Source organism: Erinaceus europaeus, chromosome 14 (assembly GCF_950295315.1).
Source record: "Erinaceus europaeus chromosome 14, mEriEur2.1, whole genome shotgun sequence".
Taxonomy (NCBI): domain Eukaryota; kingdom Metazoa; phylum Chordata; class Mammalia; order Eulipotyphla; family Erinaceidae; genus Erinaceus; species Erinaceus europaeus.
In genome coordinates, this window is record NC_080175.1 from 11,122,391 (window position 1) to 11,136,852 (window position 14,462).

General features: G+C 40.8%; 1 protein-coding gene across 1 annotated transcript in view; it reads right to left on the minus strand.

The window, feature by feature from the left end:
• The window catches only part of PNLIPRP3 (pancreatic lipase related protein 3), a 30,633-nt gene that overhangs the window by 2,467 nt on the left and 13,704 nt on the right, over positions 1-14,462 (minus strand). The window contains exons 7-10 of the mRNA XM_007518453.2: positions 9,598-9,716; positions 6,162-6,294; positions 1,387-1,498; positions 113-280 (exon numbers count right to left, since the gene is read on the minus strand). Of these exons, the coding sequence (XP_007518515.2) occupies positions 113-280; positions 1,387-1,498; positions 6,162-6,294; positions 9,598-9,716 (532 nt within the window). The remainder of the gene's footprint in view (positions 1-112; positions 281-1,386; positions 1,499-6,161; positions 6,295-9,597; positions 9,717-14,462) is intronic.

Consider the following 14,462-nt stretch of genomic DNA (forward strand, 5'->3'; position numbering starts at 1 on the left):
AATGGGAAATTTCAAGGTGTCTAAATTTTCATATCAGTTGCAAATTTCCAATTATAAGTAAGTTTTAAGCCCCACTTGTAGAATATAAGCTGTTGGAAAGAACATTACTTACTTGTGTCCATATTTTCCAGATTTATCTGTCACTATTTTTGCTCCCAACTTATCTTGAGAATGTCCAAAGGAATGATCCCTCCAAATGAACTCAACACTTGCAATATTGCCAACATTCACGTCTGCATCAATTAATTTTGTGTAGGTCACGCCTGGGTTCAGTGTTCCACTGTAAACAGGGCAATAAGACTCTTAAGTTCACACTGGTTACACACAATGCTAAAATGAGAAAGAAATAGCATCTCTCTCCGTGTGTGTGTGTGTGTGTGTGTGTGTGTGTGTGTGTGCACACGCGCACGCATGCACGCACGCATACATCATGGAAAAGAACATTGCGTGTGCTGCTATCTGCTTATAAAGTGACTTTTTCAATTCACACTGCTGAAACACAGAATTTAACAATGCAGTGAAATATGCAAAGAAAAAACACTAAGCCTTAAGCCTATCCAAAGAATAGGGTAAGGAAACTCAGAAACTCAAGACTGAAGGAGGGAGCTAGCACACTTAGGTACTTAGTGACTACCTCTGCTAAATTATTCTTAACTCAAGCTGTTCTAACACACATCCTGTACTACTACAGATACTGCTTGAGTGCCTTATGAGAAATCTGACAATAGTCAATTATACAAATAAAAACAAACACGCTCAAATCTGTGTAAGTAGATGGACTGGACAAGATAGATCTTATTTGCTTTACTGTCAGTTTTTTTTTTTTTTATTTTATTTATTCCCTTTTGTTGCCCTTGTTTTATTGTTGTAGTTATTATTGTTGTTGTCGTCGTTGTTGGATAGGACAGAGAGAAATGGAGAGAGGAGGGGAAGACAGAGAGGAGGAGAGAAAGACAGACACCTGCAGACCTGCTTCACCGCCTGTGAAGCGACTCCCCTGCAGGTGGGGAGCCGGGGTTCGAACCGGGATCCTTACGCCGGTCCTTGTGCTTTGCGCCACCTGCGCTTAACCCGCTGCGCTACAGCCCGACCCCCTACTGTCAGTTTTTTATGCTTTAATGTCTAGATCTGCATTTTCATATCATCATTTACTAATGCTTTCTGTAGCTGGACTTAGGGATGGTGGTGGAAACAGACATTATTTCTGTTTTCCACGTAGGAAGCAAGAAGTTAAAGAAAGTCAGATGTAACACAAAAGCACATAGTACATATAATATTCAGTTAGTCTCTCCACGTAAACGTAAAGGCAGCAGCTTGAGAAGCCAGTTTCACTGAGCCTCAGACTGTGACCTGCCATCACTACCTGGCCCACCCACCAGCACTTACTTGGCAATTAGTAATGCCCCCGTTTTCCCTGTGGTTCCCCCCAGGAGAAGCAGTATGCTCCCTAGGGTGACACTGCTTCCACTAAGTGTGACAGACAGCTTATGCCTCCAACCTAGTAATAAAGAAAAAGAGGGAGAGAACATGTGGGGTTAGAACATGTGAAAATCATAGGCAACCGAATACAAACATAGCTTGCTGGATCTTAGTGGACCGAGGCTATGTTCGTGAACCATATATGTAGCTTCGGTGAGAAACTGCATTCACAGTGCATTGAAGAGTTTCTGCTATCATTTTGTAAAATTAAGTAGCTTAATGATACATTTCAAAGAAGATCCTTTTTTCCAGACATTTTTAAAAAATGATGTTTATCTTCTGATATCTATTAAGTTTAGGATTCTGGACATATTTTTTTCCAAGTTGGAAGTTATAATTATTGCATTTAAATTAATATTATACTAAATATATTCATACATTTGCTACTTTTTCTTTTCCTTTTTACCAGAACTTCCACCTTCTTGGTCTCCTTGAAACATACTCTTTCCATGTCTTTTAGTGAAGATTTTTCAGTTCTCATTTATCTGAAAGTATTTGTGGATTGTTGTGATTATTGAAAAATCATCTTGGACAGAGCTAGAAGGAATTATGTTAAGTAAACTAAGTCAGAAAGATAAAGATGAGTATGGGATGATCCCACTCATCAACAGAAGCTGACTAAGAAGATCTGAAAGGGAAACTAAAAGCAGGACCTGATCAAATTGTAAGTAGGGCACCAAAGTAAAAACCCAGTGGTGAGGGGTAGACATGCAGCTTCCTGGGCCAGTGAGGGGTGGGAGTGGGCGGGAGGGATGGGTCACAGTCTTTTGGTGGTGGGAATGGTGTTTATGTACACTCCTAGCAAAATGTAGACATATAAATCAGTAGTTAATTAATATGAGAGGGGGAAAATCAACTGTATGTCTCAAAGTTTCTCAAAAGACAAACTGAATCTTTTTAATATATAGGCTATGTATTTGATATGCGGACTCTCTCAAAAGCCTAGACCAAGTAGATTAGAAGCAACCAATAGCACAGCTATATACAAGATACTGGATACTGTACAGCAAACCATAACAAAGGGACTTTTCAAAGTTAACCCAATTAACAAATAATGTGATGATAACATTAACTATCGATTGTCTTTTTGAACCCTAAGACAGCAGGAACCTCACATCTCCACTATAGAGCCCCTACTTCCCCCAGTCCTGGAACCCTTGGATAGGGCCCACTTTCCCGTATGCATCTCCCAATCCAAACCAAATAATATTGCATCTGCCGATCACAACCTAACCAACGCAACGATTGCCACCTCAACATGCTTCACCTCAGACTGTGTCCAGAGACTTCACGTGTGGAATGACAACCCTTCAGCTTCATTACTCGGGTGAGACCTTTCCTTTCATAGTACACTCTAATTTCATCTCAGGTAGTTCACTTTCTAACAAAGTCCCATAACCTAGATATACACCAGTTTCTGTGAGAGAGAGCTTACGTGCACATGTATCCATAAACTACTGCAAAATATATACCTGAAAGCAGAAGTACACTAGAGTTTGCAGTGAGTGTCCCCCTAACACTTCCTCTCCACTATTCCAAGCTTGGGATTCATGATTGCTCAACAAATTGTTTGACTTCATATGTTAACTCTCTTTTCAATCACCAGGTTCCAGATGCCACCAGGATGCTGGTCAGGCTTCCCAGGATTGAAGACCCCACCAAATGTGTCCTGGAGCTCTGCTTCCCCAGAGACACACCTTACTAGGGAAAGAGAGAGGCAGACTGGGAGTATGGACCGACCAGTCAATGCCCATGTTCAGAGGAGAAGCAATTACAGAAGCCAGACCTTCTACCTTCTGCAACCCACAATGACCCTGGGTCCATGCTCCCAGAGGGCTAGAGAATGGGAAAGCTATCAGGGGAGGGGGTGGGTTATGGAGATTGGGTGGTGGGAATTGTGTGGAGTTGTACCCCTCCTACCTTATGTTTTTGTTTTTGTTCATTAATCCTTTCTTAAATAAAAAATTTTAAAAAAAGAAAAATCATTTATTTCATTCTGAGTCTATATTGCTAGTAAATTTTATGATGCCATTCAAGATTTTGTATTATTATTCTTAGTATTTTTATTATTAGGATTCTGTTTGCTACTGAAAGGTCAATTGTCTGTCTAATGGCAATTCCCTGTACATAATTTGCTCTTTGCACTTGATGGTTTTACATTGTCTTCTCTTGAGCTTTGGTGTTCTGGAATTGGTTAGAGGTGGTGATACATAATTTTCACACCTCACTTTAAATCTATTAGCTTTTTCTAATCTGACAATAGTTGTTTTTTGTTTGTTGGTTGGTTGGTTGGTTGGTGGTTTTTTAGCTACTATGGAAAGCCTCAGTCATTATTTCTCTCAATGTAATCTTTTCCTTGTAACTCTTAAGAATCCTCCTCATTGGGCTTCCCGGTGCGGCGGAGGGGGGTGTGTGTGGGGGGGTGTGGATGGGACACAGTCTTTTGGTGGTGAGAGTGGTGTTTATGTATAATCCCATTAAAGTGTAAATATATAAACCACTATTTAATTAATATGAGAAGGAAAAATTGATCATATGTGTAGAACTTCTTAAAACACAGACTGAGCCTTTTTAATACATAGGCTGTCTTTGATATGTTGTCTCTCCCAAAAGCCTAGACCAGGGAGAACAGAAGCAACCGGTAGCACAGCTATATACAAGATGCTGGGTATTATACCACAAACCTAACAAAGGGACTTTCCAAAGTTAACCCTATCACCAAATAATGTGACAATAACAATAACTATCCGTTGTCTTCCTGAACCCTAAGACAACAGGAACCTCACATTTCCATTATAGAGCCTATATTTCCCCCAGTCCTGGAAACTTAGGGTGGGGCACACTTTTCTTCATGCTGCTCTCAATTCAAATCAAATAATATTGCATCCGCAACCTAATCAACGCAACGAGTGCCACCCCAGCATACTTCACTTCAGACTGTGACCAGAGACTTCAGGTGTGGAATGACAAGCCTTCAGCTTCATCACTCGGGTGAGACCTTTCCTTTCATAGTATTCTCTAATTCCATTCCAGGTGGTCCACTCCCCTATAAAGTCCCCAAACCTAGATATAGTCCAGGTCCCCTGAGATAGAGCATAGGTTCACACGTGCCCATAAACTAGGGGAAAAATATATACCTGAAAGCAGAAGTACACAAGAGCATGCAGGGAATACCCCCCCAACACTTCATCTGCACTATTCCAGTCTTTAGGTCCATGATTGTTCAACAATTTGTTTGGCTTTGTATGTTAACTCTCTTTTCAGCCACCAGGTTCCGGATGCCAGCAAGATGCTGACCAGACTTCCCTGGACAGACGACCCCATCAATGTGTCCTGGAGCTTCGCTTTCTCAGAGCCCCAACCCACTAGGGAAAGAGAGAGGCAGACTGGGAGTATGGATGGACCAGTCAACGCCCATGTTCAGCGGGGAAGCAATTACAGAAGCCAGACCTTCCACCCTCTGCAACCCACAACAACCCTACATCCATACTCCCAGAGAGATAGAGAATGGGAAGGTTATTAGGGGAGGGGATGGGATATGGAGATCGGGTTATGGGAATTGTGCGGAATTGTACCCCTCTTATTCTATAGTTTTGTTAATGTCTCCTTTCTTAAATTAAAAAAATAATAAAAATAAAATAAAAAGAATCCTCCTCATCAGAATCATCTATGGCTTCTCCATTTCCTGCCTCTCCCAAGGCACTTTTTTTGTTTCTATTCTTTGACAATCTGTTATTTCTGGACTTTACCTTTTCTTTGGACTATTTAGTTTTATTGAGATAAAGTTTACACATAGCATTGTGTACCCTTAAAGTCATATAATGTGATGCTTTGACAGACACAGATATGAAATGCTAACCACAGGAAGGCTAGTTAACATATCCATCACCCATCACTTCTTGTGGAGGTGAAGCAACAGCTGCTGTCAAGTCCTTCCGGCTCTGTTGTGACTCACACAACCATTAGTGTGTGGTGTGTGTGTGTGTGTGTGTGTGTGATACATATATCTTTTTTCTCTTTCAGTGATTTTCAGTTATCCCAAAGAAAAAAACACAGATATGAAAGGTCTCCACAAGATATTCATTTTACTATTTGACTTTTATCATTTTATCTCTTCTGCCTCAGATTATCTTCTCCTGTTCTCCACACTTCTGACAAGTGAGGTGGGGAGGGAGGGAGTCTTTTCAATTCCTCAGTTTTTCTGTCTTGAATATTCTTACTCATCTTTCAGGAGTTAGTTTAGAAATCACTTTTCCTCAAAAAGCTTCCCTGGGCTGGCTTTGGATGTTCTTTTTTGAATACCTAACAGAAAATATATTACTAGGTTTGTTTGTTATGGTAGAGCTAGGGAAGGGGGGCTCACACATATGTAGATTCATGGCTTCTAGGCTGATATTTCTTTCATTCAGAGAGAGGAAGAGACATCACAGCACGGGGGCTTATCTTTGTGATTCTGGGGTTCAAAGGCACAGAATGGCACAGAAACAGGTTTTTGTTGTTGTTGTCACCCCCCCCCCCCCCATCTTCCCTACAAGCCTGAACTCACTGTATTGTTTTTCTCCACTGAAATCCCAGAGTCTGGCCTCATGCCCAGATATTTGGTAGATACCTAGTGAAAACTGTTGAATTTCTAAAGCCAAATACCTTCAAGCATTGCAATAAAACTGAACTACAATACTTACGGGCATATGGGAACAGACTCCCTGTGTTTAAAAAATAATTTGACCTATTGGGGTTCACATTTTTGAGGTGAAATCTATCAGCAAAGTGACCCATCACTGGGCAACCTTCTTTGGGACACTGGAAGCAGTTTCCCTGGTGACAGAAATAAGAGGTAATTAGAAATGTTAACCATCAACAAGCTCATGATATATTACTAAGCTGTAAGAAATCCTTCAAATCTAAATCAAGTGCACTTAAAGAGAACTAAGTTGCCTAAGAGCTCACCCTGTCTGTCTGCAAGAACAAAATAAACTAAAAATAACCAAGGGAACATGGATAACAGTCTATTGAAAAATAGGCAAATGATGTGAATAGACAACCCACAGAAGACAAAGCTCAAGTAGTTACTAACTATATAAAAAGATGCTTAATCTTACAGGTTAAAACGGGCATGGCAATTGCATGACAGACAGTTTCTAATCAGCAGATTTGCAAAATTAAAAGAACTGGCAGTGACAAGTAAAGATGGTGACACGGTGTGGAGGGTTTTCATTTGCTTCTGATGGAAATACAAATTGCAACACACTACCCAGAATTTTGATACTGTCTTGTAAAGGCAGACATGTTCACAGGTTTTTCCAATCTCACATCTATTATATTCCATAAAGAAACTTGCCTGTAAACCGAGGAGACATGCAGATATGTTTATAAAGGAAATACTTTTGATAACAGTGCTGAAAACAATCAAAGTATACACTAGTAAAGTGACTGATTCTCACAAACTAAATCAAGTGGGTGGATGTCAACATTAATAGGGGTCTCAAATTTTTGTATTTAATCCCCAAATCAAATCCAGAATGTTATTATTTATTATATATATACATACATATATATATGTATATATATATATATATATATATATCAAAATCACTTTAAATTCTGCACTGGGGGAGGGTATGAATGGAAAATACCCAACTTCAAATTTACCTGTGTTTTTATTTTATTTTATTTTTAGATTTATATTAGTGATTTATAACATTTATTTAGCTGTATGCTTTTAAAATCCAAAATAAGACTAGTATAATGCTAGCTAAAAAAACATCTGTATCAGTGTTTGTGTATCTGCTATTTAGATATCTAAAGCCACAGATATTTAGGCTAGCATTACCGTGAAACAGCTCATTTTTAATTCATTTTTTTAAGTGAAGGAATATTCTAACAAAAACACTAAGGGGGTGGTGTCATACCTGTTAAGTGCTCATAGTATTAAGTGCAAGAACCCCGGCAAGGATCCAGGTTTGAGCCTCTGACTCCCCACCTGCAGGGGTGTTAGGAGACACTTCACAAGCAGTAAAGCAGGTCTGCGGGTCTCCCATTCTCTCTCTTTCTCTCTCTCTTCTTCTCTATCAATTTCTCTCTGTCCTACCCAATAAAATGGAAAAAATGGCTGCCAGGGGCAGTGGATTCTTATTGCCAGCACCAAGCCCCAGCAATAAACATGGAGGCAAAAACAAATAAACAACAATTATAAAAAGGGGGTGTGTGTTTATGGAGAGCTAATCTTGTGACAGTCACCGATCTAAAAGCTTTTTTGTGCATTTAATGAACTAACCCCCTGCCACTGCCACTGCCACCACACAGACCCTTAGTACTAAAAAGGTTTCCATCATCTCATTCAACAGATGAAGAAACTCCAGTGCAGAGAAGTTAAATGACTTGCTCAGTGCTGCACAGCTGGTAAGAGAGGGTGCAAGAATGTGAACATGTGAACTAGACCGACTGAAAACAGAATCCCTAATTTATTCAGAATCCCTAATTTATTCTAATTATTAGTTTTTAAATTTTATTTACTATTTTTTCTTTTTATTTTGTAGTCACTAGGGTTTCCCCAAGCCAGGGCAGCTTTTTCAGGTTGAAAGAGAGAAAGGGGGGAAGACACCACCCCAGTGTAATGGGGACTGGGCTCAAACATAGGCCTAGGCCATAACAATGCAGGCCACATCCTAGGTGAGCTATCTTGCTTGCCCTCTTCATTTCATTTTTTATCTATTTTAATACCATCCTGTTAAAAGTGCAGTAAAACACGTCAAGGAGGGGAGTCAGGCAGTAGCACAGCGGGTCAAGCTCAGGTGGCCCAAAGCACAAGGGCCAGTGTAAGGATCCCGGTTCGAGCCCCCGGCTCCCCAACTGCAGGAGGGTTGCTTCACAAGTGGTGAAGCAGGTCAGCAGGTGTCTATCTTTCTCTCCCCCTCTCTGTCCTCCCCTTCTCTCTCCATTTCTCTCTGTCCTATCCAACAATGACATTAGTAACAACAACAATAATAATTACAACAATAAGAAAAGGGCAACAAAAAGGGAATAAATAAATAAATAAATATTTTTTAAAAACACATGTCAAGGAAATGCCTTCAGTGTTCTTGGGGGGGATAGCCCCCAATTAGTATGCCCCAGAAGCCTAAGTTTCTTCAGTCTGAAGGACTGAACCTCATTATGTCATAAGGTGTGTTGATACTGAGGACTCCCACCTGTTTTTGGTATAATAAATACCCCAGTCCATTAGCCAGCTAGAGCATCACCAGGGGCTGGAAGATTGATGATGTAGGAGTGACGTCTGTAGGGGCAAATCTGGTGTTTGACTGGAGAACTTCCCAGAAGGGCACTTCAGTGGGATGTGAGATGGACTGAAGGCATCAATCCACAGTGGTCTGTCTATCAGATGAGGGAAAGTTCTCCTGCTCTAACACCCCATCACCACATGCTGCTACTGACAGTATGCTTCGGCCGAAGCCCCACGTCTCCCTAGCCTGAGTAAACAGATTAGTTCTCTAATACACACGAAAATCTTTCCACTTCCCACTGAAAACAGATTTGCTTTCTCCTCTTCATAGTGATAACCAAACGAAAAAAAGAAAGTTCTGCTCAGTCCTGGTGCTGCATGCTTTCTGACACAAGCAAAATGAGATTTGGCATTTTGAGTGGAGAAACACGCCTATGAGCTATCTATGCCTTATCTCTGCTCTATGTAAATAATTCAATTTTTTTCTTTATAAAATCATTTTCATGCTCCAACTAAACAGTAATATGTGAGATCATAGCTATTGACTGGTTTCAGCCTTCTCAGGGCATCATTGAAGATGACTTTTAAAATATATACACAGAGGAAAAAAAAATCTGCCCTGGACTTCTCTGCCTGTTACACAGTAGCATCTAATTATTGCATAACAAATATTCAAAAAAATCAAAATTGGATATAATCCTCAAAAGAGCTGAAGCAACCAGAATACAAATAGCAGCTTTACTTATTTAAGCCCTTCAGCAACTCCATACTCAGCACAGAATCTATTACTTTCCAAAATGAAAGACGCTCCCCCCTCCATACTCAAAGTCCTAAGTTTTATTAATTGGCTGGTCATGCTTCCAGAAAAATAAAATTCCACTATAAGATACTTTACTTACAGCTTGAAAGGATTCGTAGGATCTACAGGGGTAAGCAACAAATGCATCAGGGTTGAAGATGCTTTCAGTGTAAAACTGATGACTTCGGGCATGGTTGCAACTCAGGAAGGAGATTATTTCTGTGAAAACAATTCTCAGTTCAGTGATGACAATGAATGGATTGGCTGATAACTAGTAATATAGAATACTTATTAGAGAAATAACTTTAAATGACAGTTTCTTCACGGGAAATTCATAGAGCCAGACTTGTACGTAATCTTGATACTAAAAATTTCTTGGTGTTATATTCACATTCCTTTCTCTGCACTGACACATTCTTTGTGTGACTCTATAAATAATAATAAAGGTAAGCTGGGCGGTGGCACATCCGTTTAAGCACGCATATTACCAAGCACAAAGGCCTAGGTTCAAGCCCCCACTCCCTAACTGTACACAGTCTGCTTCACAAGCACTGTAGCAGGTCTGCAGGTGTTTATCTTTACTCTCCCTCTCTCTGATTCCCTGTCCTCTCTCTCAATTTCTCTCTATCCTATCTAATAAAAATTAGAAAGAAAAAGAAAAGAAAGGAAAAATGGCCTCTGGGAGCAATGGATTCATAGTGCCAGCACTGAGTCCCAGTGATAACCCTGGCAGGAAAAAAAAAAAGTGGAGGGTAGGCACTCAAGCATGATAACAGAAAGGCTAGAGACTGATATCCCCAACACTTTCCTGACTCTGAAATAAGTACACAGAGGTTGCTCACACAATCTTTCCACCTTTGACCAGTTAACACTTTGTCTTCCAGTGTCTGCTGGAAGGACCGAATTCCTTCCTATTCAGTCACAAGAGTCAGCACTGGTGGCCGGGTGGTGGCACACTTGGTTGAGCACACATGTTATGATGCACAAGAGCCCAGGTTCAAGCCCCCAAGCCCCCACCTGCAGGGGGAAAGCTTTATGAGTGGTAAAGCAGTGCTACAGATGTCTCTCTGCCTCTCTCTCTCTCTCTCTCTCTCTCTCTCTCCCTTCTCTCTTGATTTCTGGCTGTCTCTATCCAACAAATAAATAAAGATCAAATAAAAAAGTCAGCACTGTTAACCAGTGCACACTTTCAGCTGGGCTTCAGGTTGTGACTGGTGGGTGACATTATAGAGAACACTAAAGACAAATGAGCTCTGTAATTGTCAGCATGACATTAGTACCCGCCCCCCAGAACTAGGATTATTGCAGACTAAGTAAACCAGATCAAAATATATTTTGCATCCTGAAGTTATCACTGCATTCCAGTCATCAATGCTCTCTTTAAACTTGCATTTTTTAACACTTTTGTGGGAGTCCGGCAGTTGTGCAAGGGATTAAGTGCACATGGCTCGAAGCACAAGGAGAGGCATAAGGATCCTGGTTCCAGCCCCCGGCTCCCCACATGCAGGGGAGTCGCTTCACAGGCGGTGAAGCCCGTCTGCAGGTGTCTATCTTTCTCTCCCCCTCTGTCTTCCCCTCCTCTCTCCATTTCTCTCTGTCCTATCTAACAACAATGATGTCAATAACAACAATAATAATAATTACAACAACAATAAAAAACAGCAAGGGCAACAAAAGGGAAAAAAATAAATATAAAAAAATTTAAAAACATTTTTGTATAAGATTTTTGAATCTTTTTATGGGGGTAGTTAATGGTGTATAGTACAGCTGTTGAACCTGGGTAGAATTTCTCATCTCCTGTGATAAAGTAACCATTACTTAGGTTCTATCAATGTAGTTAAATGTTTGACAATAGAAGCTGGAGGAATGGACTTGCTCTTAAGGGACTTCCAGTTCCCACACTTGCTCTCTTGGAACTCAGCCTCCATTTTAAGAACTACCGGTCAACTGGCCAGGGAGAGAAGCCTTGAGAGATGCGCCACAAAAGAGGAGAACTAGGGGCTGGGCAGTAGCACAGCGGATTAAGCGCACATGACCCGAAGGGCAAGGATAGACATTAGGCTCCTGGTTCGAGCCCAAGGCTCCTCACTGTAAGGGTGTCGCTTCGTAAGCGGTGAAGCAGGTTTGCAGATGTCTGTCTTTCTCTCTCCCTCTCTGTCTTCCCTTCCTCTCTCGATTTCTCTTTGTCCTATTCAACAAGGACAGCAGTGACAGCAATGTTAATAACATCAACAATGATAAACAAGAGCAAAAAAGGGGAAGAAATAGCCTCCAGGAGCAATGGATTTGTAGTGCAGGTACTGTGCCCCTGCGATAACCCTGGAGGCAAAAAAAAAAAAAAAAGGTTGTCTGCGGTAGCACAGCAGATTAAGCTCAGGTGGTTCAAAGCCCAAGTACAGCGGAAGGATCCCGGTTCAAGCCGCCGGCTCCTCAGGGGCGTCATTTCACAAGTGGTGAAGCAGAAATGCAGGTGTGTATCCTTCTCTCCCCATCTCTGTCTTCCCCTCCTCTCCATTTCTCTCTGTTCTATTCAACAACGACGATATTAATAACAACAATAATAACTACAACAATAAAACAAGGGCAACGAAAGAGAATAAACATGAAAAAAATTTAAATTATTAAAAGAAAATAAAAGAGAGAGAGATGGTTCCCAACAGGGAACACCATCACGGACCTTCCCGGCCAGTGTAGCCCAGCCCAGCCCCCATGTGGATGCAATGCTATGAGTTCCCCCAATGACCATATTGAGGAGCAGAAGGCAAGCAGGATTCTGCCTAAACCAAGAGTCTTGGAGGCGCGCGTAACAAAATCACTTTGCTCATGAAGCAGTTTGGTTTGCGATGGACTAGAGAAGTGAATCAGCTTGATTCAGAAACACAAAGTAGTCAGCAGAGTAATAACTGGCATTATACTTTAAAAAACAAAACAAGGACATTTTTTTTTACATCATGCCTCTAGGTACAGAGTTCTAGTCACAATTAATTGTGGTTTAGACAAAATTTCATTAGAGCTATGTATGAATCCCCAAAATTTAAGTAGATGTCTTTGTATTTATAGATGCCAGATAAATTAGAATAGTCTGAAGTCATAAAACTCATCTAAAAGACCAATATAAGTGATAAATGTGTGTTTAATCCAATAAAGCTATAGGAAATTTTATATTGTCTCCAAATGATAGTTTATGATAAATGTATATTTTAATTCAATTAATGCTTTCCAGACTTTCAGATGCTGTATGCACAAACACTTAATATAGTTATGTAAAGGAGTCTTCCGATCTCTGTTTTAACCTTGTATAAAGCATTTTGAATATGGAAAATAGAAATGCATTTACATAGGCCTTTTTGAGTAAGTTTGACTTTGTGTAGTATGTGGAATTGGTTTAGTGTTCATTTTGAGCATCTATGAGTTCACAAGTTTTTTAAAGTCATCACTTTAACAGGTACTTCTAATCACATTTACCCTTTTAGAATAGGAATCAAAACTTTGGAACTTATCTACAATGAAGAAGAAATCTGAGTCACCTTGGTGTCATGAATTGTGTCTACATCAGTCAAATGAAAGATCAAACAATTATAGTCTCTGGGCATTCCAGCATAGCACTGGCTGGTGAGATACGTAGAATCATCAGATATTTATTCTTTTTTTTACCTCCAGGGTTATTGCTGGGGCTCATTGCCTGCACTACAAATCCACTGCTCTTGGAGGCCATTTTTCCCCTTTTGTTGCCCTTGTTGTTTATCCTTGTTATTGTTGTTGTAATCGTTGTTGGAAAGGACAGTGAGAAATGGAGAGAGGAGGGGAAGACAGAGACGAGGAGAGAAGGTGAGAAACGTAGACACCTGCAGAACTGCTCCACCGCTTGTAAAGCGACTCCCCTGCAGATGGGGACCTGGGGCTCGAACTGGGATCCTTATGCGGTCCTTGCGCTTTGCGCTATGTGCGTGTGCTTAACCCACTGCGCTACAGCCTGGCCCCCCAGATATTTATTCTTGTGCCACCATAGATCATACCATTATGTATTATTATTATGTGTGGCATATTTTGTTATTTATATGTTGATAACATAAAGAGATAGTGAAGTATGAGATTCCCAAATAATAACTTGGGGGCGGGCACTTGTAACTAGCCGGAGCCTTATAGATTTATTATTATCGGATATGAATTTAAAAGGTTAGGTACCACTTACTTAATTCGTGATTAGTTAGTGACTTAATGTGATTTTTATTAAAAATTCAGTAAAAAAAAAGTTTTTCTTTTGCTCAAAATCTTCCCATGGCTCTCACTTCACCTGAGTAAAAACTGAAGTCTCTACTATGCTTTAGAAGACCCTGAGAGATGACCCTCTGCCCCTGGTCCTTTCTGACTGTATTCCCTGCTCCTCTCCTTACTTCCACTTTCTCTAATTACCACAGGTCCCTTCCTTCCATGAAGTTCATCTCCTGCCCCAGGCCCTTTGCACTTGCCATCACCACTTCTAGATTTGGACTGTCCTCTTCCCCTACATTCACATGACTAGGTTCTTTATGTTATCTTTTCAGTAAGGACTATCTATCCCTAGGTAATCCATGCCCCTAAAAAATCCTCTTCCTCCTCTCCAACAACATGCCAAAATTTAAAATAGCCCCAACTAATATTTAGGCCATACCTCCCCCCCCCCCCCGCAAAGGCCCCTATCACCCCATCCTCCAGGTTTTATCACTGGGGCTCAGTGCTGGCACTACAAATCCACTGTTCCTGGTGGCCATTTTTCCCTTTTTCTTTACCTTGCCTTTTGATGGAACAGAGAGTAATTGAGAGGGGAGGGGGAAATGGGTGGGTGGGTGGTGGCATATCTGGTTAAGTGCACTTAGGCAAGTACCTATGCAAGGATCTGGGTTCAGGTTCCCAGCTCCCCACCTGCAGGGAGGACACTTCTCAAGTGGCAAAGCAGGTCACCAGGAGCAGTGGATTCATAGTGCC